Source organism: Tripterygium wilfordii, chromosome 3 (assembly GCF_013401445.1).
Source record: "Tripterygium wilfordii isolate XIE 37 chromosome 3, ASM1340144v1, whole genome shotgun sequence".
NCBI lineage: Eukaryota > Viridiplantae > Streptophyta > Magnoliopsida > Celastrales > Celastraceae > Tripterygium > Tripterygium wilfordii.
In genome coordinates, this window is record NC_052234.1 from 854720 (window position 1) to 882182 (window position 27463).

Genomic DNA, 27463 nt, shown 5'->3' on the forward strand with positions numbered 1-27463 from the left:
ATTTGTATTTTCCTTTATGTAGTTCTCTTGTAATCCATGATGATCGTTATTTGTATTTTCCTTTTTGTAGTTCTCTTGTAATCCATTTTTATGGTGACTCGAGTGCCTTAAAGAACAAAAATTCTATGATCATAAACTCTGTTCTGCCATAACTAATGTTTTTATATACACTAAAATACAACAGCAAATATGTAAATCAGCATGGCCCATAAATTAAATGGAAGAAGAAGCTATAAATTAAGAATTAAAAAAAGAAGAGGGAAGGGAAGAGGATGTCACAAAAGCGTCAAAAGAAGGTAACAGCCTGATTAATCTTTCTTCGACTTCAAAGCTTCACAAAGGCTGCTGAAAAAATCTGTTTCAACATGTTAACTTCACCATCTATGTCGTTAAGCCTGGGAAGTGGGTGAGAAGTTTCCATCTGATCTGCGTGCAGTCTGGCCAGAAACTGAAGATTTGTCTGAACCACGAACATTGTACCTTTCATACACTTTTTCGCGGTTCTCTGACCACCAAGTCTCTGCTTGGTGCTCTCCAAATCTTCTTCGGCTGCATATACCCATAACAGAGTACTTAAAAACCAATAGTATGTGGGGGTCAACCAGAACCCAATCAAACAAGTAAATGAGCATGTTCTGTTCTTCGATAAATCAAAGTGCCAAAAGGTAATCTCGACAAGTTAATTCTCAAATCTAAAGGACATCTATTCACTAGAAATTTTTGCGTGTAGACCTGAAAAGCCGAAAGTCCTCCAGTACTCCTTAACAGAAAGCCAAAGGGCAACAGCCAACAGGAATAAAGACACCATTCATATAAAAATAGGGGTTAAATTTAGATGAACTACCTGAAGCGAACACGTTTGAGATCTCTAGTTCCATCATGTAAGGCAACAAGAGTTATATAGACGCCAGGTTCATACTGCTCAATCCACTCAGCCTCAACTTGATTTCCATTAGTAGACACTGCAGAACTCTTAGATTTCAAGCCATTCTCGTTATCTTGGAAAGCTCCAGATTCCTTGCCATCAACAGACACTGTCCCACTATGGCTACTCACCAGAACACCACCACTACCATTGGGCAGTCTGAAATCTCGATGATCATCTCCTCGATGGGCTATAGGTGGATCAATTGACAATTGAGTAGGAACTTGAGTTCCATTTGTGGTAGCATTGTTGGTTTCTGTAGGGGAAGCCAGGAAAGAACTGCTGACTGAATCAGATCTTGAATGACGCTCCCTGTTTGCATCAGCATAATGAACACCATTTGACTCTAATCCATTGGGTAGGTAAGCTAGCTTTACACTCTCGGTATCATAAACCCCAGGTGGCATCCTCTCAGCCATATCCTTAAGCTGAGATTAAATTAAAGGTCTAATTAATAGAAAATTATCACAAGAACATTTCATAAAGAGTTAAACTATAATGCGCAAAAGAAATCACCAACATGGTAGGAAAGAAACTCTGGCGAGGTACCAAAATGGTAGAAAAGAAACCCCAATGATGATCATATAATTACGGAGCAGGAATGAAAAAAGATCTGAATATAATAATTTTTGACAAACAGATTTGATGGAATTTATTGTAAAAGAATTATTCAATTCGTTATCCTCCATCAAAAACCAATTCACATCATAGAAAATCTCGACCTCCCCTGACATTCTTTAAAACCAGATTTTGAGTCTTACAGGTGTCTACCATTTCCATACCAAGCATCTAGAAAGTGAATTGCATTCCACTAATACAATATATCGTGGGTGGTGTATGGCATACATGATAATAGTGAAATGTTATATCGATAATTCTCTTCGTAGGCCAAATATGTACATTCAATTGCCTTGACTTCAGTTCTGCCAACTAGGTACACACTAGTTTCAATTGTGAAGAAACTCATTTCTATCAAAACTCATATAATGAGTGGACACGCAAAAAAATGCATGTCAGCCATACCTCAAATGAAACAAGAACAGAATATCAAGAAAAATTTGTATCAGTTCATTATTAATTACTAAATACAAGAAAAATATGCAAAACAAGTGATAACCTGTGCAGTAAGGGACTTTATGACTTCTTTTGCAGATTTAGATTTAGCTGATTCCTCGGCAGCCAAAGCCATAGCTTCTTGAGCTTTCTTTGCAGATTTCTGAAGCTCTACTTCTTGAAGGTCACATCTCTGTCTCAGGCTCTCAACCTGAACCACATTGATATTCATAAATGTTAAGGTATTTCCAAAAAGAAAATTAAGATTCAGAAACCATCTCCCACCAAGAGACCTAAAAAAAAGTAAATTTACCTGTGCACGCAACTTTAGCACCTCCTGATTCATAAGTTCATTTGTTTTCTTCAAACTATCAGCAATGCTTTTAGAAAAAGAAAGTCCTGATGTTGTGGGAACAGGTGTAGCAGATCGTGGGGGACTAGGTCTCCTTGAGAAAGGTGACACTGACCTGGAACTTACTCCTGATGGTGCAAGAATTGGCTTGGGAACTGTTCGCCGTAAATCAACTGCACTAGACAAAACAACATCTTTCAACTGCAGCAAAGAAGGTGCTTGAGATGAGCAGACTAAAGAGAATGTATCAGCTTTCTTTCCTTGTTTGGCTGCTTTGCTATCTAACTGCTTTATCAAATCCAAATTAGATGGGATTCCTGACTTGGACAATCTTAGCTCAGCCTTGTCCAACCTATCCTTGTTTTCACCTGAAAGCCGAGGTAAAATGCTCCTCCTATTATTTACACTAGCTTCTGACACTTTGTTCAGTTTGGTAAAACAGGAATCACAAACACGATATGGTTTTCCAGGATTAGGCGCTAATGCTGCTCTTGTGGCCTTCCTGGAACTGCATGAATGGCAGTGCACAAGACCACAATTATAGCAGTTGTGTCTCTTTCGAGTAAACCCAAAAACCTGTCTACATGCCGAGCACTGTGACTGCTCAGCACCAGATACCCATTTATGTATACATATGGCTGCAGAGTAATTTGAACCACAAGCAATATATTTCACATGTCTATCCTTCAAAGCCTCAAGAAGAGTAGGTGACTTGCGATCCTCAATATCTCCATGGCCTAATCTCCCGTTAGCACCCTTTCCCCACATATAAACTTCATTCCTGGATGTTAAAACTGCAACATGATATGCACCACAAGCAATTTCTTCAACAGATTCCCCAGCAAGCCTATCTTCAACCAAGCATGGGAGCTTTCCATCAGCATGGGGGTTCCCAAGTTGACCATAAACAGTACTCCCCATTGTAAATACCTGTCCTGATGTGGTCAACCCAACAGTTAAGCTATGACCACAAGCTACTTTATAAAAGTTGTAGTCAATTAGTGCTGGCACACATGTAGGTTTCAGTCGAGGTTCCTTGTCTCCATGTCCAAGACGATTTTTATCTCCATCACCCCAAGTAAACAGTTTTCCAGATGAGACACTGGCACTGGACTGTGTAACAATAACCTCAACCACAGCAGCAGTATGCCAGACTCCACATGCAACAGCAATTGTTCTCAACCCAGAAAGGGACTCTACTTCTCTTGGATACGACACATTTTCTCTGTCGCCATGGCCCAAGACACCAAATGTTCCATCACCAAATGTGAAAAGCTGTCCTGTTGATGTTACCAAGGCTGTATGCCACGGACCACAAGTTACTGAAGCAATTTGCAGTCCCTCAAGAGGACCCAAGATTCTCTTGGGTATCCAGTGACTAATATCAGTACCATGACCAAGAAGCCCAGCATTATGCGTGCCATCACCCCATGTATATAGTTCCCCAGCCATAGTAACAGCACATGTATGGAACTCTCCACATGCTACAAAGTCAACACTAGTAATTGCCAAAGCTTCAACAAGGTGGGGTTGAATGACATCCTTCCCAACACCATGGCCAAGCCGTCCACCTGATTCTTCACCCCATGTAAAGAGTTCACCTTGCCTTGTGACTAGGGCAACATGCTTCACACCACAGGAAATATGATGTACATCCAAAACTACATTGGATTCTAATGGCCTGGGAACAAGCACATCAGCTTTTGTGCTCAAATAACTAGCATTCTTATCAGCCCCAACTTTTACAACACTGTCACATATAACCTCTCCCCATATATACACATCACCCAAAGCATCACAATCGTCTGGCACGGAGCCATGACTAGAAGTGCTGGGTGCACTAGAAACGCTAACTCGAAATGCATCTGAACCAGTTCCTTTAACTTGCATGTTTGTATTGTCTGATGCTACATGTGACCGTTCAAAATAAGCAGAATTCTCAGGCAGGAAACTCTTGGGAGAAGTATTTGGGTAAAAACTAACCGAAACCTCTGGAGAGCTAAAATCACGTGTAAGACTAACGGAACTGTCGCTTGCACTATTTGAAGTCAAATCTCTGCTATCCTGAAATCAAATGACCATTAATATAATGTTAGAAAAAAAAAGTATTAAATCCCTCTCCCACTTCACTCACATCACACCAATGGGCACACGGATGTGACAGATGGAACACCGATAAAGTATGATCATATTTTGCAATTTTCTTACATAAACACATTTGTAAGGTTTCTCCGTGACTGCCTGCACATCATAGGTTCAAACCACTAAAGCATCATATGCAAAGGCTATGTACATCTATGATCTATCCTCCCCAAACTCCATAAAACTGGTTCCGCATTCAATGGAATCTTTTTAAGCAATATATCATAAAAAGCTCCAACAATAAACATCACTTGCCCGGGGGGGGGGGGGTGCGGGATTCAGATATATTTGAAAACTGCTCATTACGGATGTTAAAAGTACTGTGATAATCAACCACCTTCCTCTGTCCCATGTATGTTGTTTGCACAAGCAACTTAAGAGTCGTCAAAGATTTACAAGCTACATACTTAATTAGTCAGTATTAAGCTCTACCAATCCACATTTACCCAAGTTCTTCCCCAATTTTTTTCCTTCTGCCCTTATAGTGAAGCACATCGAAAGAAAAACAAGACCACAATCTCAAATTAACACGAAGTTTCAAGGTATACATCAAGGTAAAGGCCTCCATCATTCCATCCATCAATTTTGGATCGTCCATCCTGACCAGAGGATATTAAAGCCTTCAGGCCGGCAATCCACACTTCTGCCTCAACTTTGTCCTTGCAAATCTGAAAGGTAACGACACATTACATTTGCAACTACTGCATGCATGCAATCTATAAACTAAATGATCAGGCATATCAAAATATAAATATCAGAACTTCACCAACCAAATCAAGGGACCGTTTTCCGTTGTTGTATATAAGCGAGAATGACAAATAATCCTTTTCAGGACGAAGATACCGTTGGAAAACCGCCTGAGAGCACAATGAAGATGAAGATGAAGAAGTTAACATGAAGATAGAAAACTTAAGCAAGGAAGTGAATCTGATGGATGCTAGAAATATATGAAGGGAAAAAAAATGTCTATCAAACACAAGAATCTCACAGTTCTTTGCCCAGGAATAATTTTTGAGACAGAAGCTAACTTCAAACTTCTTTCGCCACTACTTGAAATCCAAATCAAAGATGTTTCATCCTGTAAGTTGTACACACAAAACAGGAAAATCATCAGAAGAGAAGAGAAAAGTCATAAAACAGATCACAAAACAAAAAAAAAAAATAGCGAATGGAGAACAGGGCAACAATCCATCAAACATGTTACGCCACATTATGTCCTATGGCATGAATTTCACTAGATAACATAGGACAGATACAAACATCCAGATAATAATTATAAAAAAAAAAACTATCCAGGTAATATGGAGCAGGAACAAAGAAATCCTCTTTATCCCTCTAAATCTTCCTCAAAAGCAGAAATTGCATTGATGGATGATATATTGATATGTTAATTCAACTATTATGATCAACCAGAACTAGCATTATTACTGTCAAACAGGAGGACTAAGATAGCTAATAAGTCCACTGCTCAGGATATTTTGTGTCTAGTACGTTACATAAGTCTTTACGTCAGTGTTCTGTTAGTCAGGTGTTAGGGTTTGTCCGGAACTATATGTGTTTAGTTTCTGTCGGAGGGAAGGCTATGTTATTTTGATTTTGTATTGTGTGAAAGAAGCTACTCTGAAGCTGTTGTAAGAACTAGGTTCTTATCAGAAAGTCTCCTAGGAAACTGAGTCTTGTGTAACCAAAGCAATTATCTAAACCGGTAGCTTTAAATTCAGGGCCATGCTCTCAAATATGAAGGAAGACGATAGAATGCATGATAGTAAAGCTCAAGGATTAAACACTCAACTACCAATCATCTGACAGGCAGCGTATGCAAGGATATGCTATTTCCTTGTGCATATAACTTTGCAGGTTGAAATACCATTGAAAGAAATTTGATTTTAATCACTCTGCAAATGTGTTATAGTTGCTATGTACCATCATATTTCTATATGTTAGAACTGCATTCTTGGTTCAAACTACAAGATGCCCCGATCTACAATAAACATATTGAGTACAATGAGCAAAGTTATTGATGATTTAAACAGGTCACTTAAGTAATAAAATTTGAAATAAAATGCTTGCTTCATGAAACCGTCGCGCTCACGTGTTGCTTTCCATCTATCTCATAACTTGCTTTCTAATGTATACTACTAGCTCTGAGAGGTAGGTCTTATATCACTATTCACAAAAGCTATCTTGCATTGCATAGAGAAAATTGAATCATACTCAACACATTTATATGCTGCCTAGCTTAACCAAACAATTAAGAGAAAGCCAATCTAAAGTAAATCAGAACAGTTTTTGCATGAAAAACGTACTAACTAAAAGATAAGGATCCTGTAACTTCTCAGGCCAAAATCAAATTTCAACACTTCACAGTATTTTCTACTTGAAAAATCAATATAATGCATATAAAAACTCCATCTACATTCAAAGCAGTAAAAAGAAAAGACATTTCTCTGAACATATTGCGATTAGGCATCAAAGGAATATAAAAAAAAAAACTCCAATATACAAGTCGTGGGTTGTAACTTTCCAAGGAAAAGTGAATTTTCTTGACAGCCCCTTAAATATTAAAGCAAACTCTGTTGTCCAGGCCAAGTAGCAAATATATGACAAACGTATGGAAAAATATAAAGGCTTAAGACTTACATAAGAGAGTCTAAATGGACAAAACTTGGGTTTCCCTTTACGACCATATTTCAGAAGTTGAGCACCCTTCTTTAGAGCAATTAATGCCTGCAAAGAGTAGAAAGATCTTTAAAATGAAGAAAACTGTATACAGCTGACAAATGTGATGTTATAAAGAAACTTGGGCAAGTTCAGTATCTATAACCAGTATTGCCAGTTGTAATAGAACCATAGAGACCATGAAGAACTGCATTTCAATATTTCTCATCACATTTCAAAATTCAACTTCTGTAAAGCATCCTTCATCCAACCAATGGATGGCATAAATTTAGATTGTTTGGCATTTGAGTTACCGCACCTGATTAAAAGGTCAAGCCCAGTAAACATGGCTCCCACTACCACTAGTGTTTCTAGAGAGGGCAGATTTATGCAGACTTGACAGCCTGTTTCTGTAATTCAAAAGTTTCAATTAGCTTTCTTTGGTTGGGCTTTTTTGTGCAGTTATAACTTCTAATTACCTACTGTTTCTCTAAGAAAAGGGCAAGCAGGAAAGTCGGAACAACCTATGAGTGCACAACCCTCCCTACCAGCTCCAAGAGCGGATAAGGCGAAAACAAAGGCATTCGATGCATCTCGGAAAAAACCTCTGAAAAAAAGTCCAAACAAATCCCAAAAGCCTATTCGATAGGTATCCTTTTACGCTATTTGCTTCGATGCTTTACTACTCTTTCATGTCGGAAATCGGATTCTATTTGATCTTCTTTCTTGTCTGAGACTGATGCCAGCTTAGAAACAGTAGGAATAAACTATATAATTATTATATATCATTATAGGTCACCTTTCGCTGATTTTTAAGCCCTATATTCAATACCCAGTGTAATTGAAAATGCAACAGCTAACACATTTGAACGGCCTATCAATTTTCAGCTAACATATGTTCTCTTCTTCCTCTATCAATATCAGTGCTTTCTTTCTCCTTTTTATTTTTGAGAAAGAGAGGGAGAGATAATGCCAATGCTGACAACCTAGAACCATAAAGCTTCACTACCTGAACAAAAAAAAAAATTAAAAAAAAACACACAAATTGTTCGAGATTTTCATTAATTCATTCCCCAAAAATACTAGTAGCATGTTTAAAACGGGAAATAAATAATTAAATATAATATAGCAAAATAAAATAAAACACTAAAAAATAAAGCACACCAATTTGTTTCAAAGTTTCAATTCTCTAATAAATTTGTTGACGCAAATTCAAGGGAAAGAAAGCAAGGACATTCAAACCTGCTCGATGTCACGGTTGGCATTCCCGTAGCTAACAAGATCTGCCATTCCATGTGAAAGATTTACCAAAACGCCACCACCCTCTACGATCCCTCTTCGGAGCTCCGTTCATCATATAACGCCACACAACCTCCTACTCCGTGCGCCACCATCCACCACCACTCTCACATCACCGCCACCGCCCCCACAACAACGACAAAAGTCCAGCAGATCTGCCACGTCCCGCAAAATCAGAAGCCCTAGATCCTCTCCGTCCAAAATTGGAAGTCAAACACTGATTGCCCCAGTCCAAACCCCACAATCCCCTCGGTGCAGACTATGTACAACAAGAATAGCTGCCTTGGAGTCAGCAAAGACCAGCTCCCCGGAGAGAATAAACGGTTTCGCCGCAGTGTGGAGACCGGAACCGGAAGTGTCAGCCAGGGAGAACCAGACGGCGGGAGAGAGAAACGGAGGAATTAAGGAGTCTGTGTTGTAAATAAAAGTCCAGAGAGAGTCAAAGATGAGGAAACGCAAAACGAGAAGAAAAAAAAAGTTATTGGTAATAACACCATTAAATCGCCTGAGATTGAAAAGTAAAAGAGAAATCAGAAGACATTTCCAATGCCGCATTAATTAATTAATTAACTAATTAATTATTATTTAAGCTTTCAAAGTAACTAATGGAAAATTAAGGCTGTAATAACAATATTTTTATTATATTGAGGGAAGGTTCCAACTCGAGACTAATCATATTTCTCGTAATAATAGTATTTAGTACATTCATCAAATGTTTTTTCTTTCTTAACAAAAAATTAGCAAATCCCTTAAATCTAGTTTTATTGTCGACTTCTAAGTCCCATTTGGTACTACAAGTTAGAAGTGGGAGAGCATATTTGGTGCCAAAACTATTTGTAATTTGTACTTCTTCTATAAAGTGTGATTTCAGAAGCATTAATAATTATATTTTATTTTTTTTACATTACAATGACACAAGGGAACTAGGGAAGGGACATAGTAGGAGGTCCCATAAGTATTAAACATGTGTGGAAATTAGGCGCAAAACGGACAATACTTCAAATAGATTTTGCTCAACCTTTCTCACATTCATCTCTATTTCTCGTTGCTTTCTTCAAATTATAAAATAGTATCATAACATAGTCTCTATCATATAAAGACCTCCACTCATTTGGGTCACTTATTTGACCTTTCGAATGTCCTTATGAATAAACCAACAACAAGGTGAATGGTACTACATGGATTCTAATCCGGATAGCCCATTTGTTGACCCTCATATAAACAAACTCACAAATGCGGCTCACATCATTTTGAGAATATCAAGTGATGTGGTTTATAACATAGGTTTCAATACCTCAACACTTGAGATGTCTTTTAAAGGACAAACACATGCGGATCTTACGTTTAGAGCGAACAATATCTCAAATGGATTGGGCCCAACTTCTCTCACCTCCATCTTCAAATTAATAAATAAGACAAACTATCGACGTCGTCGTTTTGGAACCATGCGCTTTGAATAAACTGCGTTAGTTACTCTGGTTGGAGGAGAACTGGAGAATGGAAGGCACCCACGTTGTCTATGAATGGCGGTGTGTTACAATGACATAAATACCCTAACACAAGAGTGACGTGGAGGCTAGGGATTGCAAAAGAGACTTGAAAGATATTGTGTGCGTGGAACGAGGATAATGTAGCACTGGCGCGAAACCAACCACCTTCATGTGGATCTCCCTCCGGATATTACTATTCCTTGATGGCTTCAACAATCAAGGAACTCCTACGTCGTCGTACTAGGATTCTTTTTTAAAACAAAAATTAGTGGGGGATAATTGCACTCCACGGATTCTCATTCACATCCCAAAACATTGATCCGTTTGAGAGTGCTTTGTATTTAGGTATTGTGAGGTGAGGTGCTCTAAGGTAAAAAGTCGTGGTGTTGTGAGGTGAGTTCTACAGGTCTAGGTGTGGGAATGCATTATCAGCTAATCTGGAGGTCGTTACTGTATTTTATTTATAAGTTATTCATATATCTTACTGACATAAAATAATATACATGTATAAGGGTTGAAAACAGAAAATTATTTATAAATTAATAAATATTAATTTAACGATAAATCTATCAACAATTAAATAACCTCCTCAAAATAATAATTTTTCTTAATTCTGATAATATTATTCTAGATGACTTTACTGTATATGTTACATAATGCAGAAGAAGATCACCTAAAATCTCAAATAAAAGATCATCTCAGCCGCCCATTTATTGGACTTTCACGTTTAAAAAATAAAACTTTGACTTTGACTTTGACATTTATTAATTTATTTTTCAATTCAAACAGTCGTGAAGGGTCATCCCATCTGATGCCCTATTGTTTTTCTTTCGTTTTGGTGCTATATATCTGCTTGCTTCCCAATTGATAGAGGTGGCTAATTTTTATTTTATTTTTGTATGGAGGTGGCTAATTAATCACTTTGCTTGCACAATTGATCAAGTCACCATTCAATTTAACATGCGTCGCACCCTAACTTCACAAGCCAAATAATTTGGAGATATTGCATGCTATGAGTTACGGGTCCGCACGAATTTATTTTTCATGAACCGTTGCCATTGATTTTTAGGCTCATAGAACGCGTCTTTATTATGAGAGAAACTAAAAAACGCATCTCTAATATGATTTTTAGCATTGACAATCTAAAATATAGTATATGTATTGTTTCATCATTTTTTTAATATACTATTGAGTTGGGATGATTTTTATCAGTCAATGTGTTATAATCTAAAGATAGAAAAGGAAGTGATCAATTGAAAGTAGACCAATTATTCATGCATCAATTTTTGTTACAATAACAACAATATTGTAATAAAGCACCTTGGAAAAGATTTAACATGTATGTACAACATTGTAATAACCAATTTGAAAGCCGCAATGGTTGGTGTCTGTAATAATTCAAAAGGACATCAACAAAATATTGATGGCAGAGGAAGCCAAGCATATACAATGATGACTGTTGATTCTATATATTAAAGGCTTACTTTTGTAGACAGTAAAGCCAAACCTGCAACCAGGATTAGGGCCCCTCTTTGTCTATATATATGACACACTTTAGCACACAACTTAGCCTGGTCGGCCTCTTTTTTTGGCTTGTGGGGGCCATTCACATATTAGGGAGAAATTGAATGGTTTGTTCCATTCATTGAGGTATCATTCTTGTATTATGATTTCCAATTTTCCATGCTGTACTTCTTATACTTTGTGAATGAAATGGTGCTCGAGCTTGAGAGAAATTGACGGCGGTAACTTTTAGCGTAAGTGGGAGGTCGTAAGTTCAAGTCTCATGGGTGTTTCTATTATCACAATTCACGACATGTGCACTTGCTTAGCCCAACGTGAATGTCACCATGTGTTATCTTCCCACACTAGGCATCGCCTCATGTCTCAACTAGTATATGGGAGTTTGCAATGTTTTTCAATATGGCTCGAGATTTACCAATTAGTTGTTCGATGAGCAACTGGATAGGTTTTACATTATCAAAAAAATTCAGAGAAAATTAGAGGGAAGAAGAAGTAGCTTCATTACTAGCTTTATTGATAATTATAGGATAAATGTTAGTTGTGGCCGAAAGACAGATATATCTTGTTATAACTCAGTCTCTTCCGTTCCACGATCAATCTTCTTGAAGTCTCGGTCAGTCAACAGCTAGCTGAAGTATCCTGTTGACCAAACAAAATAGATGACATGGCGCTACAAAATAATGATGTGGATTAAAGAGTGCATTGGCACAAAAAAAGGATTTTAAAGCGAAAAGACCCATTTTGAAACCCTAAAATCAATCAATATCCCCTCTGTCAACCATCCACCATGAAGACAAGGCAGGTGACCGTAGAAAAGAGGCAGCTAAGATCCCCAAACAAATTAGGGTTCTTCTCTGGAATCTTAATGCCATAACTCACCGTCGAAGTAGGCCCCGTTCAAACGCATGTAAAACATCATCAAATTTTGCTTCAAATTGTATAATTCTCACATCGACACATCCTTCAATGTGTCATGTCAGCTCTTTAACTGATTGAAATAACAAAGAATCTGACCGTAGAACGACTTAGTAAAGTCAATGACCAATTTACAATATTTAGAACATAAATGATTGAGTTGTAATATGACGTATCTATGAATACCCAAAAATAGCATTTACCCTACAATGCTTACAAGTTACAACAGCTAAGAGCCAAAACTGTATATATATGTACAGAATTGATGTGAAATAAAAAGTCTCAACGGATATGTTGAGTTGACAAAAAAGAACAAGACTAAATTGAAAAGGTTATCACACATGTTGTACTGTGTTGTTTTGATTTGCAGGATAAAGGCCCGTAGGCTGTAGTTGAAAGCCCAAGTGCTATTCGAACTGAAGCCCAAGAACTCAAATAATCAATAAGCGGCCCAATCAAAGGTGACCCAACATCTGACCCAGAAAGTCAGAAACACGTAACCGAGATGCGAGGGTATATATTGAAATCCGCGTATTTTTTCACGCCTTCGTTTTTTCTGTCTGGGCATTGATCTCAAGTCCCAATTGTGAGAACGGAAAAAATGGCGATTGCCGCACCTGGGCAGCTCAATATTGAGGAGTCTCCGCCGTCATGGGGCTCTAGAAGCGTCGATTGCTTCGAGAAGCTCGAGCAGATTGGCGAGGGCACTTACGGGTGTGTCTGCTAGCATATTAATCTTCTCTTCAATTGATTATGTATCACTCCCTGTTTATATATATATATTTTTTGGTGATTTTTCTAGGGTTGAATTGAATTTTAGTTTCAAACTAGACAAGCAAGTTTAATAGGGTATGCTCGAAAATACTGCATATTTAAGACCCATTCAGTACTTTCTTGGTGGTGTTGTTTGGCTCAGATTTTTTTTTTCAAATTTCAAGTTTTTTCTATTGACAATGCAAAAATATTGTTAACGGATTGCTATACGGTATATACGCCTCCAAATTTTGAGAAGGCTTTAGCTTCGATATTCTGTAAGTTATTACAATATTCAGAATCAGTGCATTAGAAATCAGTTCTACTTTTTAAATAGGTTATGTTTGGTTTACAAAAGGAATGAGATACTGATTCCCGCAGAAATATTTGGTATAATTATTTGTGTAAGCACAGGTACTGGGGTTTCTCAATTGGTGTTAAGATTAATATTAATTGCAATTGGATATTGCTATTGCCAAATTTGCTAACCAGACCCAGCCTAACTGCAGTCGTAAGTTCTTCACTTCATGTGCGAGGATCTGTAGAGGTAAAACTGAAATATAATTTTGTCACTCACTTAACCGTTTCTCATGCCCTATTGCCCTGCAAAAGAAGTGGAGTCCAATGGTCGAGTAGGGTAGGGGATAAGGTGGAAGAGACAGATATAATTGTTACCCTGTCGGATGTTTTACTAGAATGGGGGGGGGGGGGGAGAGAGGAGTATCATTATTATAGTCAATATGTAAGTTGAAACCTTACATAGTAAAAGATTTGGAAATTGATGTATCTTTCATTTGGAAGGAACTCACAATGAGTGACAAACCAAATTAGGTTGAGAGGAAATAAATAGATATTACAAACGTGAGAGAGAAGAGTCTTTTACCCCTTTTCCTCTCCCCTGTGTCCACAGTGTCAATTAGTTGGTTTTGGAATACAATGTATAAAAATACTAATATTAGTGATTGAAAATCAGTTTTTACAACTTAATCATGCTTATATTCGAGGAAGGTTTATAAATGCTTGTATTTGTGACTCTGAATTTGAATAATATCATCTGATGAAGACTGTTTTCAGAGTTCTTTGCTGCCGAAATAGATGTGACAAGGCACAATGAGTGGTCCTAAGAAATAATTTCTTTTTAACCATCACTAGATGCTGCTATTCTTATATATTGTAGTAGCTTTTCACCAATCTTCCATGCAATCAAAGCGTGTTCATTCTCTGTTTGCCGAAGAGATTGCAATACGTTGACAATTGTAAAGAATGAATGATGTAGTTACTGTGGTTAGTTTGTTTATTTATATGATGTGTTGGTGTTTGTCTTCTGTAGTCAAGTATACATGGCCCGTGAAATCCAAACTGGGGAAATTGTTGCTTTGAAAAAGATACGCATGGACAATGAAAGAGAAGGGGTATGTTCTGTTCGTTTATATGTTATCTTGGTTAAAAACTAGTCTTTTCTTCTTTGTGAATGATTTTTTTCTTCACTTGTTACTATGTTGATGCAGTTTCCTATAACAGCCATTCGGGAAATTAAAATTCTAAAGAAACTTCACCATGAAAATGTTATTAATCTGAAAGAGATTGTGACTTCTCCAGGTACTTTATCGTTTTTCACGTCTCTGCCATATATTATAAAATCTTAAGGTCATACCGAGTTTCACATATCTGATATTTTGCTTCTGCCTCTAGGTCGTGACAAGGATGATCAAGGAAAGCCAGGTGAGTAAAGCCTTTTCATAAAATATGGTGTAATTTACTGCTCCAGATGATTATCCCATCAATTTCTAAATGTAACTCAGTTCCCCGAGTTGTTTCAGATGGTAATAAGTACAACGGGAGCATCTACATGGTTTTTGAGTACATGGACCATGATTTGACTGGCCTTGCCGATCGCCCTGGACTAAGATTTACCGTACCCCAAATTAAGGTACTTTATATTCTGATACTTTTGATTGTTAAATGCCTGTTTTTATGGGGCATCTGGTTGCTGACAATATCTTAATGCCTCTCTGGCAGTGTTATATGAAGCAGTTATTGACTGGGCTCCATTATTGTCATGTAAATCAAGTGCTTCACCGAGATATTAAAGGTTAACATCATATTTGATTAGATAATTTTATTTTCAATTTTCTTCTTTCCTAAGTAATACTTCTGCTTCCAGGTTCCAATCTTTTGATAGATAATGAAGGAAATTTAAAGCTTGCTGATTTTGGACTTGCACGGTCATTTTCTCATGATCACAATGGAAATCTTACAAATCGTGTCATCACTTTGTGGTATAGGTAAGTTCCCACAACAATCAGCATTCAGCAGGTATACGCAAACATAAATTGCTATCGAGAAGAAGCTTTTACAGTTTTACTGCTGAATGCAGATAATTGTGCACTGAATCACTCTGCTACTTTGGTTAAATCTTCTATACTCTATGTTGTGAAATGAACAGACCTCCTGAGTTGCTGCTTGGAGCCACTAGGTATGGGCCAGCTGTTGACATGTGGTCTGTTGGCTGTATCTTTGCTGAGCTTCTGAATGGGAAACCAATCGTGCCTGGAAAAAATGAGGTTAGGCTTGTGCTTTGAACTTCTTGCCTTTTCAAACGTTTTATTTTTAAGCAGTATGCTCAGATTCTATTGTATATACTTTATACATAGTATGCTCATCAAATTATAATAGCAAATATGAGCTTCAGAATTTCAATTGGACGTCTTGTCCTTTCTTTTTCGCAATCATTCTTTTGACAAGAGCATCTTCTTTATACAAATGATTTATATGAAAATTGTGCATTTGAAAGGTTTTAATGATGATGATGCTTAACAAACTTTGATGGAAAGTGTAATTATATTTTGTTCACATTGATTCCAGCCCGAGCAATTGAATAAGATATTTGAGCTCTGTGGATCTCCTGATGAGATCAACTGGCCTGGTGTTTCAAAAATGCCCTGGTATAACAATTTCAAGCCATCAAGGCCCATGAAGAGACGTGTCCGAGAGGTTTTCAGACAGTAAGTTAGCTAAGTTTAGCATTTGCATCTAGCAGATTTATTACCAGTTCAAAACTTTCATATGGGTATTTGGCGCGGTATACCTTATTTTGTTTGCTTTTACAGTTTTGACCGCCATGCTCTAGAACTACTGGAGAAAATGCTTGTGCTTGATCCATCGCAGGTGCCATTTCTAATTTTGAAGTTTCTTTGCCATCATAAAATTATCATTTTGTTGCGTTGTATAAAAACTTATAGCTTCTAATTGTTAGGCTGTTGACTTCATGGTAATTAGTGCATTACTTGTGCTGCTGGTTGAGTCACCTTAACAGCCTTGATTTATCTTTACATTGTTAAGGCGTGTAATCCACATTTATGCCAGTAGACATAAGTACTTAACCGTGGATTGATACCCCCATCCCCCGCCGCCCCTAGACAACAAATAAAAGCCCCATAATCATGTTAGTTATTTTATTTGATTCGTCAATTGATTTCCTTACACTGGTTTGTACAAAAACTTGTTCTTGAAGGAATCCCTTTCCCACTCTCACTGCAACTCATTTCAAGGCTAAATAAATTCCCAGTTCTGCTTCGTTGTCGTCGGAATTCTAGCACATTTGTGTTTTAACCATTTGAAGAACCTTTGACGATGGTAAGAAGAGAAGGCTCAATTTGAATTTAGCTTCGTTTATGTAACAGCCTGACAGGAAAGACGGCTGATTTTGGCTTGAAATTATCTCATAAGACTCTTCATGCTATGCCTAGTCGCTTATTTTAGCAGGTTTCTAGTTCTCCGCCCAATTTTCCCATCTGTTTTCAAGTTGTAGCAGCTTGAATCCTTGTGTGAATTTAATTACGCTCTATTACGACATGGTTTTGCTAGAATATTTCCCCTTTGAAACGTGTAAGTTTTGTTTTTTAGATATTTTTCTTCTGCTTATGTGCATTTTGGCTTCCTTCTATTCATTATTATGCTAATAAATCTCTTTCTTTTTAACCAGAGAATATCAGCCAAGGATGCACTTGATGCTGAGTATTTTTGGGCCGACCCCTTGCCTTGTGATCCCAAGAGGTGTGTTTCCCTTCTCTAATTTGTCCATATGATCCCTGGAGTTCTGTTTGTTTTATAATACACATACAGAAAAAGGCTAGGAACTAGGAAGCAATCGTCTCTCATCATCCCTGGTTGTCTCCTACTGTTTGTAATATCATTCTTGTTTTGCAAACTCAGCTTGCCAAAATATGAGTCGTCGCATGAGTTCCAGACAAAGAAAAAACGGCAGCAGCAGCGACAGAATGAGGAAGCAGCAAAGAGACAGAAGTTGCAACACCCACAGCAACATTCTCGCCTCCCCCCTATTCAACATTCTGGACAAGCGCATCCGGCGCATTGGCCAGGGCCTAATCATCCCATGAACAATGCACCACCTACTGTGTCTGCTGGGCCTAGTCACCACCATTATGGGAAGTCTCGTGGTCCTCCAGGAGGTCCAAACAGGTACCATCAAGGTGGAAATCAGAGTGGGGGATACAACCCGAATCGCGGTGGCCAAGTTGGAGGTTATAGTAGTGGTCCATATCCACCACAAGGGCGAGGTCCACCATATCCTAGTAGCGGCATGCCAGCTGGTCCGAGAGGGGCCAGTGGTAATTATGGAGTTGGCCCTCCAAATTATTCTCAAAGTGGTCAGTATGGAGGCTCGGCAGGGAGAGGTCCGAACCCAATGGCTGGTAATCGAAATCAACAATCTGGTTGGCAGCAATAAGCTTGGAAACAGATACACTGACTACTATAATGAAGGATATCTTTCTTGACATGGATTTATGTGGACACCAAAAATACTGTTTCACCGCACGTACATTTGATTCCTATCTATCTGAAAGTAATTGGTTAGTATGTATCATCTGTCTATGTCCCTATTTCTTTGTGCATACAGCGTATTGCCTGGAATTGGGTATAATTGTTTCTTGGCTTAATAGTGTAATATCATGGTGCAAGCAAGAGTCAAATTTACATGGAAAAGATTTGGAGTCACTTCACTATAATAGACTACAGTGACCATTGTCGTATGCTTTATAAGGGCAAATGCAATAAGAAACAATTTATTGGCCCAATATTTTTGTTGGTCCGGTCCCACCTCTATTACACAAAAAGTCAAGTCAAACACGTATTCTAATACAGTCACATCAGCAAAACACAAATTTCTATACACTTTTTCTTCCCACACACTTTCTCTTTCCACCCAACCCAACAACATTCCATTCCTCCATATTATCCACAACAAAACTACACCAAAACATTAAATATCAATACATCCACATCAGCAAAACACTTATCCCAATACAGCCACATAAGCAAAACACATTTTACAATACAGCCACATCAGCAAAAGACAACATCTTTGTTGGCCCAATACCACTTCACCATTGCATTTGCCCTAAGCATTCCTTTTAGTGTGTGCAATTTTTGTTCAAGAAGCAGAAGCTGCTGGACGCAGCAAAAAGGTCTACTACGGAGCAGTAATACGTGATGTTTTCAGCTTCTGGTTCTGGACTATCACCATCTATGGTGCAGCACTCCACCGCTTCACCTAGTTGCGCTTGCATTGCTCTCCTAAAATCCCGTTTTCACGGTTTAGGCTGCTCCTATTTCGCTCGCAGCTACTATAGGATCACACTTTTGTTTTCTTTTCCTCGGTTGCTTTTTCATGTTATGTATACAATTTGAGCTTAATTAAAGATAGCATCAGAAAAAAGAAGGAAAGGAATACAGGTGTGTGCATATATTAATAATATATATAACACCCGTCTCACGTGGACGAGACCACAAACCTCTACCGTGAGTGTCAAGCTTGATCGTACTCGGCGAGCTATACCGAGTGACAATGAGATTAAGTTTCTTGTTCCCATCGGTCATCGCACATGAGACGATGTAAATTGCATAATATAATAGATTAAACTTCTTAACTAATAGTAAGTATTTTTACTGAGCTCAAACTAGTATGAACTAGTGTTATGACTAGGAAGACAAAGTCAAATTTTACTTTAGCACTCCAGACAAAAGTCTACGCATGGATGACTTGGACTAAAAATCCTAAACCAACCAATCAAAATTTGAGCCCTGAACTGCTACTCTGAATATGGATGTGTTCACATTGAAAGGGAAAGGAGAAACGAAATTCTTCTAGATATATGAGGGTTTGATAAGGGGCGGAACTAGTAATTGATGTTGGGGTGAACTGTTGTATTTTGTAGCGCCTTGAAATTTTTTTTAAGACTATTTTATAATAATACAATTTATTAAAATGATATCATTGATAAATATTCATCTTAATGTTTGATCTTATAAATAATCTAAAAGGTTAATATATTTATTAAAATGATAAATATACATTTATTAAAAAAATACACATCAAAATGATATTTTCAAATATAAAAAGATATATTTTCACATAAAAATCTATACAAACATATATGTATGTATATAAATAGTAATATATATATATGTGTGTGTGTTACGTAGTAGTACAACGTTTCTCTCATGCGGATTGATTTTACGGACGGAACATAAGGACACTTGTATCAACCGTCTGATCTTTTCAATGATTGAGATTAGATTCAAAAAAAATCTCTCTCCACTCCACTTCACACGAGTGAAGCCACTTACTCAGTCCCCTCTATCGAACTTCACCTTCGCCTCTGGCTTGCTTCACCAGAAACCTGGACCTCCTCTCTACCACTCCGATGATGAGCCTGCAGTCTTCACTCAATCAAGCCGACCAAAACTTGCACTTCATCTCTCCAAAAACCCATTTACCCACTCGATTTGTTGTTGTGATAATGTCATGCAACTACACCCACCGACTTCATCTCCCCAAAGAACCCACCCCCATCATCTTTGCATTTGTCATTTTGTGTACAGAACCAAGGACTTCGCAAATATAATTAATTTCAAGGCCGCCCCTGAAAAGGAAAATAAATAATCGATGTTTATGGACAAGTCAAAAATCGATGCTTCTGAACAATTTCAAAACCCATTGATGGTTCTGGCCAGCGAAGATTGTGAAGGCAACTCAAAATCGCGACCTACAAGATCCGAGATTCGCCAAACTCGACCAGAAAATTTCAATAACCTAAACCCTAAGAGACTTCATCGAACTCGAATAACGATCTTGGGACTCCGCTCTAGGCTACTTCGGAACAATGCATTTCATGCCGGGCCGGTGAGATTAGTGAAGAGGAGGCGGAGATGAGCTCGAACATGAGAAGTGGAGGTGAGTCCGAGAAATGGGTGAGGTGAGCTCGAAGAAAGGAGGCGGAGCTGAGTTGCGAGATAGAGAGAGGACTGAGTGAAAGGTTAGACGCGCGTGAGGTATTTTTTTAATAGAATATGATCTCAACCGTTGAAGAGATCGTATGACTGAGAATGTAGTCCGCATTTTGTGTCGTAATATGAGACCGTATAAGAGAAAACCCCTGTAGCAGTATATATATGTGTCTAGTGTACTGTAGTGTAGGCCCCCCTTGCTACCGCGCCCCTAGTTTTGGTGTTGTAGTCAACAATGGCAGCTATGGTGACCTACTAGTAGTCTAGCACTGTCATACAAAATGCCAAATCTTAGAGCACTAATAATGTAGTTTTTTGTTGAGACAAAATGTATTGGGAAAAATATTTTGTTGATGTGATTGGAACAATAAAATATATTGATACAATTATATAAATTTATTGGTTTTACTTTTTGTGTAATAGAGATAGAAATCGATATTGATTTTTGTGTAAACATATGGACAAACCAATGTCCCCTCCCCTCTCTATGCCACAACATAAATAAACCAACAAAATCTCATTGTTTTATATCTATCAATTCATCCATGCCCCATCAAATAGCAACCATTGTGATTGCTCTTAGAGGTTTGAACATATGAGATTTGTATCCATGCCAACGTGGGTGTGGTGGGTGGGCTCTTCAAAGAACCGTGAAAACCGAAATCCATCGTAACCGAATCGATTACTCTAATTTTTTTATAAAAGTTATACATTTCTCCACTAAAAACTGAATGAAATTAAAACATTGGACCAAAAAAGAAAAAGACCGACCAATATGAGTGGGGTAGGTAGTATCACATTCATTATGGTCACAGGATAAATATGAAATGGCCAACTTGTTAATATCAATTTCAAAGGAGAATGAAATTTTCAGGATAAATATGAAAAAGGCCAACTTGGTAATATTACTTTCATAGGAGAATCAAATTTTCAGTATAAATATGATGCAAGAGAGAGTGAGTTTCCACACCTCTCTATATTTTCTTTGTTGAATATTCAAAAGGTTAAGTGATAAGTAGTGAAGATGGTTAGGAAAGTTGCTCTGCTGAGTGTTCTGGCATGGCTCCTGGTGGTGGCATCAATTGTCATCTGCTCAAATGCAGCTGCAGGGACTCCTACTGATAAGCTTAAGCTTGATAACGTGGTTTATCCTCAAGCAGGTAATAAGCTGGCCTCGATCTTGTTGAATTACGATAATTTGTATTTGTTTTCTTACTTACGAAGTTTGATCAACTCCGCCGATGAAAATATGATCCTAAATAGAAATGACTCTAGACTTTTGAGATAAATGCTCAGATAATAATAACAACTGACGACGTTTGATTGATCGATATTCAGGTTGTCGCTGCTGCAATTTTGTCAGGAACAAACACGGGCTTCTCCAATGTGGGAAGACGTGTTGTGTTGACGGCTGCTGTGGTTGAAATGTGTTCACTCACTGCACACTGTGCAAGGGAATAATAAGCCGGAGAAATTTCCTCAAGAATGTCCCTTTTTTTGTTTTAATGAAATGAAGTCTTGATCTATAAATAAGTTTTTCCTTAAATGGTTCTCTCATGTAAGGAAGTGCCTGTAAGATCATGAATACATATATGTACTACAATTTCCTCAACCCTGCTTCACTCACTACAACAATTCAACAAAGCTCTTATTTACGACTATTTTGAAAATGCCACTAATGATTGTAAAGTGTCGACAATTGAACGTAAATGGTATTTAAGAAAGTGCCGTACTTAAAACACCACTAAATATATAGTGCCTAATGGCCGATTATTGAAATTTTTAGTACAAAGATCCATGTAATGACACTTTCGTAATTGCCCGATGTATACTGAAGTGGGGTCATATTATGTTGTTTGTTGTTATGGGACTCTCTATAAGTGTCGTTTATTCACTCAGTAGGACATAAACACAGTGTATTATTTTTGCAATATCATTTTTATTCCCTAGCGTTGATAATCATCTGCAAATAAATCTTTGAACAACAAACAACTTGAAAAGTGTATATAAAACAACAAATTTTTAAATATTTAATAATTGGCTAAATTCATATTTGAGACTCAAAAGATGGTTAATACTAAATAATATGTAAGATTGAATTAATAACCATTAATATAGTGTGCTTATATTGTATAATTGCATGGAAAATAACAGAAACTGAAGCCTAATTTAGTATTTCTATAGATTCAACAACTCTTGTTTAAAGACAGAGAAGTTTCAGATCTTACATATATCCGACATGAATGTTATCTGCATACAGAAAGCACAGCCAAACAAAGCTCAATGAGCAAGCTTTTCCCATAAAAGGAAAAAAAAAAAAAAAAAACTAAAGACAGGCAAAAAGAAATATTGTGGAGGTGTTGAATTTACAATCGTTGAACAGTCAAGGTGGGCCTCTTGCAACCTGTAAGGACATGTAAGTAAAGGTGATCCAAAAATCTCTTGACACCAAGAGGGCCGAGGATGCTAGCCAAAGAGGCTCTGATGATCAAGAATATGCAGAAAGATGCACGTGAAGATATCTGACCGTGGTAGAAGGCTCGCGACTAGAATCGTATTTGGGGATCGAGAGTCCGATGTGGACATAATGGATAAGTTCTTACCTTAGTAATGAGCTTGAGGTGCTTACCTTAGTAATGGACTTACTTTCGTAATTCGTAACTTGTATCACGTTTCCTCTTTACTAAATAAACTATACTTTTCGACATTCTTTTTGCCGACCAATCACCAACTCTCCTTCACAGATCCTCTGACTCACTCTATAGCCTGCGCCATATCTTGGAATTTGCACTCGTCCCATCTAAAAAGATGGTTAATACTTGATGCTCATCAAAACAAATGCATGATTAAGGCTAATGATTGTCAAACCTAGGAAAATAACAGTAGAATACACTCTCAAGTTTTGATTAATTTTTTGAAAGCCAAAAGATATTTGGTGGTGACATCAATTGTCATCTGCCCAAATGCAGCTATTGTAAGAATTAATAACCAATAATATACTGTCCTTATAAATATTGTATAATTGCACGGAAAATAACAGAAACTGAAGTCTAGTTTAGCAACTCTTGTTTAAAGACAAATAAGTTTCAGAATCTTACAGAGATTCGACGTGAATGCACAGCCAAACAAAGCTCAATGAGCAAGCTTTTCACATAAGAGGAAAAAAAACTAAAGCAAAAAAGAAATATTGTAGAGTTGCTCAATTTACGATGATTTTAAAGTCAAGTTATATATAGGTGCTCAATTTACAATTGTTGAAAAGTCAATGTGAGCCTCCTGCAACCCTAAGACATGTAAGCAAAGGTGATCGAAAATCTCTTGACACCAGGAGGGCCGATGGCCAAAGAGACTCCGACGATCAAATCAATAAACTTGAAGATCAAGAATGTGTGGAGAGATGCATGTGAAGAGATCTGACCGTGGTAGAAGGCTCGTGACTAGAACCGTGTTTGGGGATCAAGAGTCCGATGTGGACATAATCGATAAGTATTGTTTCGTGAGGGTGCAATGGTGTGATCAGCTTGAGGTTCTTACCTTACTAACGGATCGACTTACTTTCTTCAAGAAGAAGGCACCTAAAAGTTGACAAAGGAACAAATCTTGAGGTTGTTTTAGAAAAAATGGTGACATATAGCTCGTGGCTAATGCACTCTTATGATACGATTAATTGGTAAAGTAGAATCCTAGAATTGCGACCCGACGAGTGCAAGTTTCAAGATATGGGGTAAGCTATAGAGTGAGTCAGAGGATATGTGAAGGAGAGTTGGTGATTGGTTGACAAAAGGAATGCCAGAAAGTAAAGTTTATTTAGCAAAGAGGAAACGTGATACAAGTTACGACTGACGAGTTCTGCTGTAAAAGAAAGCCAATTTGATCGAGAGGCATAGGAGTAAGGCCTGAGAATGGTCATGATTGGTTCTTGTGTGAGGTCGAGCCGGTATGGCAGAAGACTTTGAGGTCGAGGCAAGGAGGAATGAGAAAGTAATGATGTGACAGGTTTAGGTTGTGTTTGGGGTCACTACCAAAAATTTTGAAAACAAAAACATAAAACATAAAACATAAAACATAAAATGAAAACATAAAATTGAAAATTGTTTGGTTGAACACTTAAAACTGAAAGCATAAAATTGAAAAAAAAGTGTGTTTATGCTTTTATTTTCATAATAATGGAATACATCCATACCACTACATTTTTCATAACTGCAACCTTTGCCGTGTTTATTGCGACGTAATTCACCATTGAAAACATCAGTAGAAAGAAAAAAAAAGATAAGAAATAAAACAATAACCCAAAGTATATTTGATCATTGTCTTCATATCTCTATGTAATTTGTAATTTGAAATTTTAAAGAAAATACAATCTATAATAAGTGTAACTAGTTCTGTTTCCAAAACCTTCAAAAACCTTTTTTTCTTGTTTTCAAAAATTTTGAAAATCTGTTTTTGGTTTTCATAAAAACCAAAACAGAAAATACAAACAAACAATATTTTTTGTTTTTATTTTCTATTTTTTGAAAACTAAAACAAAAAACAAGAAACAAAAGTGATACCAAACAGACCCTTAAATTGTCATTTGGACAGTGGATCCATGCACGAGTATGTTATATATATATGTTGATATATAAAAGTATGGTAGACAAATAGTTATACCTGTAATGAGCGTGGGCCAATTCCAAGTGAGTTGGATTTATGCAGGCACAATATAAGGCCATAGACTATTTTATTTGAGCTTTTGTCATACCTTGTTGAATGAGTCAAGACGATTTTTTAGCCCGTACATTATACAATTTGAGCTTAATTAAAGATAGCATCAAACAGTAAGAAATACATGTGTACGTGTACATACATCTATATAGCTAGGGTCATAGGTAGGGGATGACAAAAGGCTGTAGGCCCCCAAATTTAGTCTTTTTAATGACTCAAAAAATACATTTAACGTAATAGTAATGAACAATACATAATAATAGTCACTTTAATATGATCCATTCTATTATTGTTAATATTAAACAAACAATACATAACAATATTTTTTACACATTCATTATTTCATTTTGTACATGGTATTTAACTAGTTTTCATCGATTTCAATATGTATTTAATCTAATTGGGTTACTTTATAAGACAAAACATCAAGATAAATGTTCATGATAATAATGCTAGGAAAAAAAAATTATGGGCCAGCCCCGCTAAAATTTTTCGTGCTGATCAAAATACTATTATTTTAGTATTAGCCCACCTCGTTATCACTTCCTATCTCCGCCTCATGTATATAGCCTATAGGAATCCTCACATGCATCGATGACGGATATAGTAATTTATGGCTACTTGATCGGCTACTTGGAACTGAACTGTTACATCTGCCTTGCCAATTTGCCATGCTTTGAAGATTCTCAATTTTGTCTTCCTTGTGGAGTTCCACATGGTTTTGGAGCAAAATGACAATTTATTGTTTTAGCTTAGTACTCCAGACAAAAGTCTATGCATGGATGACTTGGACTAAAATCCAAAACCAACCAATCAAAACAAGCCAAAATTTGAGCCCCGAACTGCTACTCTTTAATATGGATGTGTTCACATTGAAAGGGAAAGGAGAAAGTCTTCAAGATACATGAGGTTTTGAGTTGTACTCAGCAATGGCGGCTGTAGTTGCACACGTACTGCCATACAAAATGCCAAATCTTAGTGCTCAGAAAAAGTTGACATATCCATGCCAATATGGGTGCGGTAGGTCATAGGATCACATGCACTATTGTTAGAATAAATATGAAAAAAAGGCCAACTTGGTAATATTAATTGCAAAGGAGAATCAAATTTCCAGTATAAATATGATGCAAGAGAGACTGAGTTCTCACACTTCTCTATATTTTCATAGGTGAATACTCAAAAGGTTAAGTGGGAAGTAGTTAGATGGTTAGCAAAGTTAGTCTGCTGAGTGTTCTGGCATGGCTCCTGGTGGTGGCATCAATTGTCATCTGCTCAAATGCAGCTGCAGGGACTCCTGCTGATAAGCTTAAGTTTGATAACGTGGTTTATCCTCAAGCAGGTAATAAGCCGGCCTCTATCTTGTTGCATTATGATAATTTGTATTTGTTTTCTTACTTACGAAGTTTGATTAACCCGCCGATGAAAGTATGATCCTAGATAGACATGAATACCGGAAACAAATAGATGTACTGGATTTCTGTAGATTTTTTCATAAACTTATGCAGCTGACTCTAAAACTTTTGGGACAAAAATTCGGATAATGATAATGATTGACGACGTTTGATTGACATTCAGGTTGTCGCTGCTGCTACTTTATCAGGGACAAAAATGGGTTTCTCCAATGTGGGTCTGCGTGCTGTGTTGACGGTTGCTGCGGTTGAAATGTGTTTACTCACTGCACACTGTGCAAGGGAATAATAAGCCGGAGAATTTCCTCAAGAATGTCTGTTTTTTGTTTTAATGTTATGAAGTCTTGATCTATAAAGAAGTTTCTTTCCTTAAATGGTTTTCTCATGTAAGGAAGTGCATTGTGTAAGATCATGAATAATATGTACTGCAATTAGCGCAACAGTGCTTCACGCACTACAACAAAGCTCTTATTTACAGGTATTTTGAAAATGCCACTAGTGATTTTGAAGTGTCGACATTTTTTTTTTTTTTTGAGTACAAGTACAAACACAATATACGACACACCACCAGATCAAGCCTCTGAAAGTACAGGTGTCAACAGGCCCCACGCAGGAGGCACAAATCAAGCTCACGCAGGGGCAGACGAAGCCCACACACCTCCTTGTAAATATTCGGAGGAGGTGAGACTAGAACCCATGACCTCAGTCAGGGACATGCAAAGTCATTGCCACTCAACCAATGGCTCATTTGCAAGTGTCGACATTGAACAGAACTGATATTTAATTAGGAAAGTACCGTAATTAAAAAACCACTAAATATAGTGTCGGTAATTAGTAATGGCGATTATAGAAATTGCCAGTACAAGATCCACGTAGCGGCACTTTCGTAATTGCCGTTGCATACTAAAGTTCCGCTATATATTATTTA

The 27463-nt window shown here is 37.3% G+C and overlaps 2 protein-coding genes and 2 long non-coding RNA genes across 4 annotated transcripts; 3 read left to right on the plus strand and 1 right to left on the minus strand.

Moving 5' to 3' along the window:
- Positions 1 to 107: 107 nt before the first annotated feature.
- LOC119992163 (PH, RCC1 and FYVE domains-containing protein 1-like) lies at positions 108 to 8921 on the minus strand. The gene is made up of 9 exons (XM_038838829.1): positions 8373 to 8921; positions 7113 to 7199; positions 5461 to 5550; positions 5243 to 5329; positions 5021 to 5140; positions 2292 to 4394; positions 2043 to 2189; positions 845 to 1353; positions 108 to 549 (listed from the first exon to the last, which is right to left on the minus strand). Exons 1-9 carry the CDS (start codon positions 8418 to 8420, stop codon positions 390 to 392), a joined length of 3351 nt encoding a protein of 1116 aa, XP_038694757.1. The 5' UTR covers positions 8421 to 8921; the 3' UTR covers positions 108 to 389.
- A 3996-nt stretch (positions 8922 to 12917) lies between these two features.
- LOC119995451 (cyclin-dependent kinase C-1-like) lies at positions 12918 to 18118 on the plus strand. Its single transcript, XM_038841960.1, has 12 exons — positions 12918 to 13072; positions 14442 to 14523; positions 14620 to 14710; positions 14804 to 14833; positions 14932 to 15041; positions 15131 to 15203; positions 15276 to 15396; positions 15558 to 15675; positions 15977 to 16116; positions 16222 to 16279; positions 17097 to 17167; positions 17327 to 18118. The coding sequence occupies exons 1-12, from the start codon at positions 12960 to 12962 to the stop codon at positions 17859 to 17861; spliced, it is 1542 nt and encodes a 513-aa protein (XP_038697888.1). The 5' UTR covers positions 12918 to 12959; the 3' UTR covers positions 17862 to 18118.
- A 3272-nt stretch (positions 18119 to 21390) lies between these two features.
- Positions 21391 to 22034, plus strand: LOC119988761. Its single transcript, XR_005465671.1, has 2 exons — positions 21391 to 21582; positions 21761 to 22034. It is a non-coding gene; the product is annotated as an uncharacterized LOC119988761 (long non-coding RNA).
- Positions 22035 to 26147: 4113 nt separating this feature from the next.
- On the plus strand, positions 26148 to 27016 carry LOC119995275. The gene is made up of 2 exons (XR_005467647.1): positions 26148 to 26465; positions 26702 to 27016. It is a non-coding gene; the product is annotated as an uncharacterized LOC119995275 (long non-coding RNA).
- Positions 27017 to 27463: the final 447 nt, after the last annotated feature.

What these genes read in the sequence shown, in the direction of transcription:
- LOC119995451 (XM_038841960.1), top strand. Translation starts at nt 12,960, where the DNA reads ATGGCGATTGCCGCACCTGGGCAGCTCAATATTGAGGAGTCTCCGCCG. An exon ending in GTCCGAGAGGTTTTCAGACA is followed by an intron (nt 16,117 to 16,221) that starts GTAAGTTAGCTA and finishes TTGCTTTTACAG; the next exon opens with TTTTGACCGCCATGCTCTAG. An exon ending in TTGCCTTGTGATCCCAAGAG is followed by an intron (nt 17,168 to 17,326) that starts GTGTGTTTCCCT and finishes TTGCAAACTCAG; the next exon opens with CTTGCCAAAATATGAGTCGT.
- LOC119992163 (XM_038838829.1), bottom strand. Translation starts at nt 8,420, where the DNA reads ATGGCAGATCTTGTTAGCTACGGGAATGCCAACCGTGACATCGAGCAG. An exon ending in TGCTAAAGTTGCGTGCACAG is followed by an intron (nt 2,190 to 2,291) that starts GTAAATTTACTT and finishes AATGTGGTTCAG; the next exon opens with GTTGAGAGCCTGAGACAGAG. An exon ending in CTCAAACGTGTTCGCTTCAG is followed by an intron (nt 550 to 844) that starts GTAGTTCATCTA and finishes GGGTATATGCAG; the next exon opens with CCGAAGAAGATTTGGAGAGC.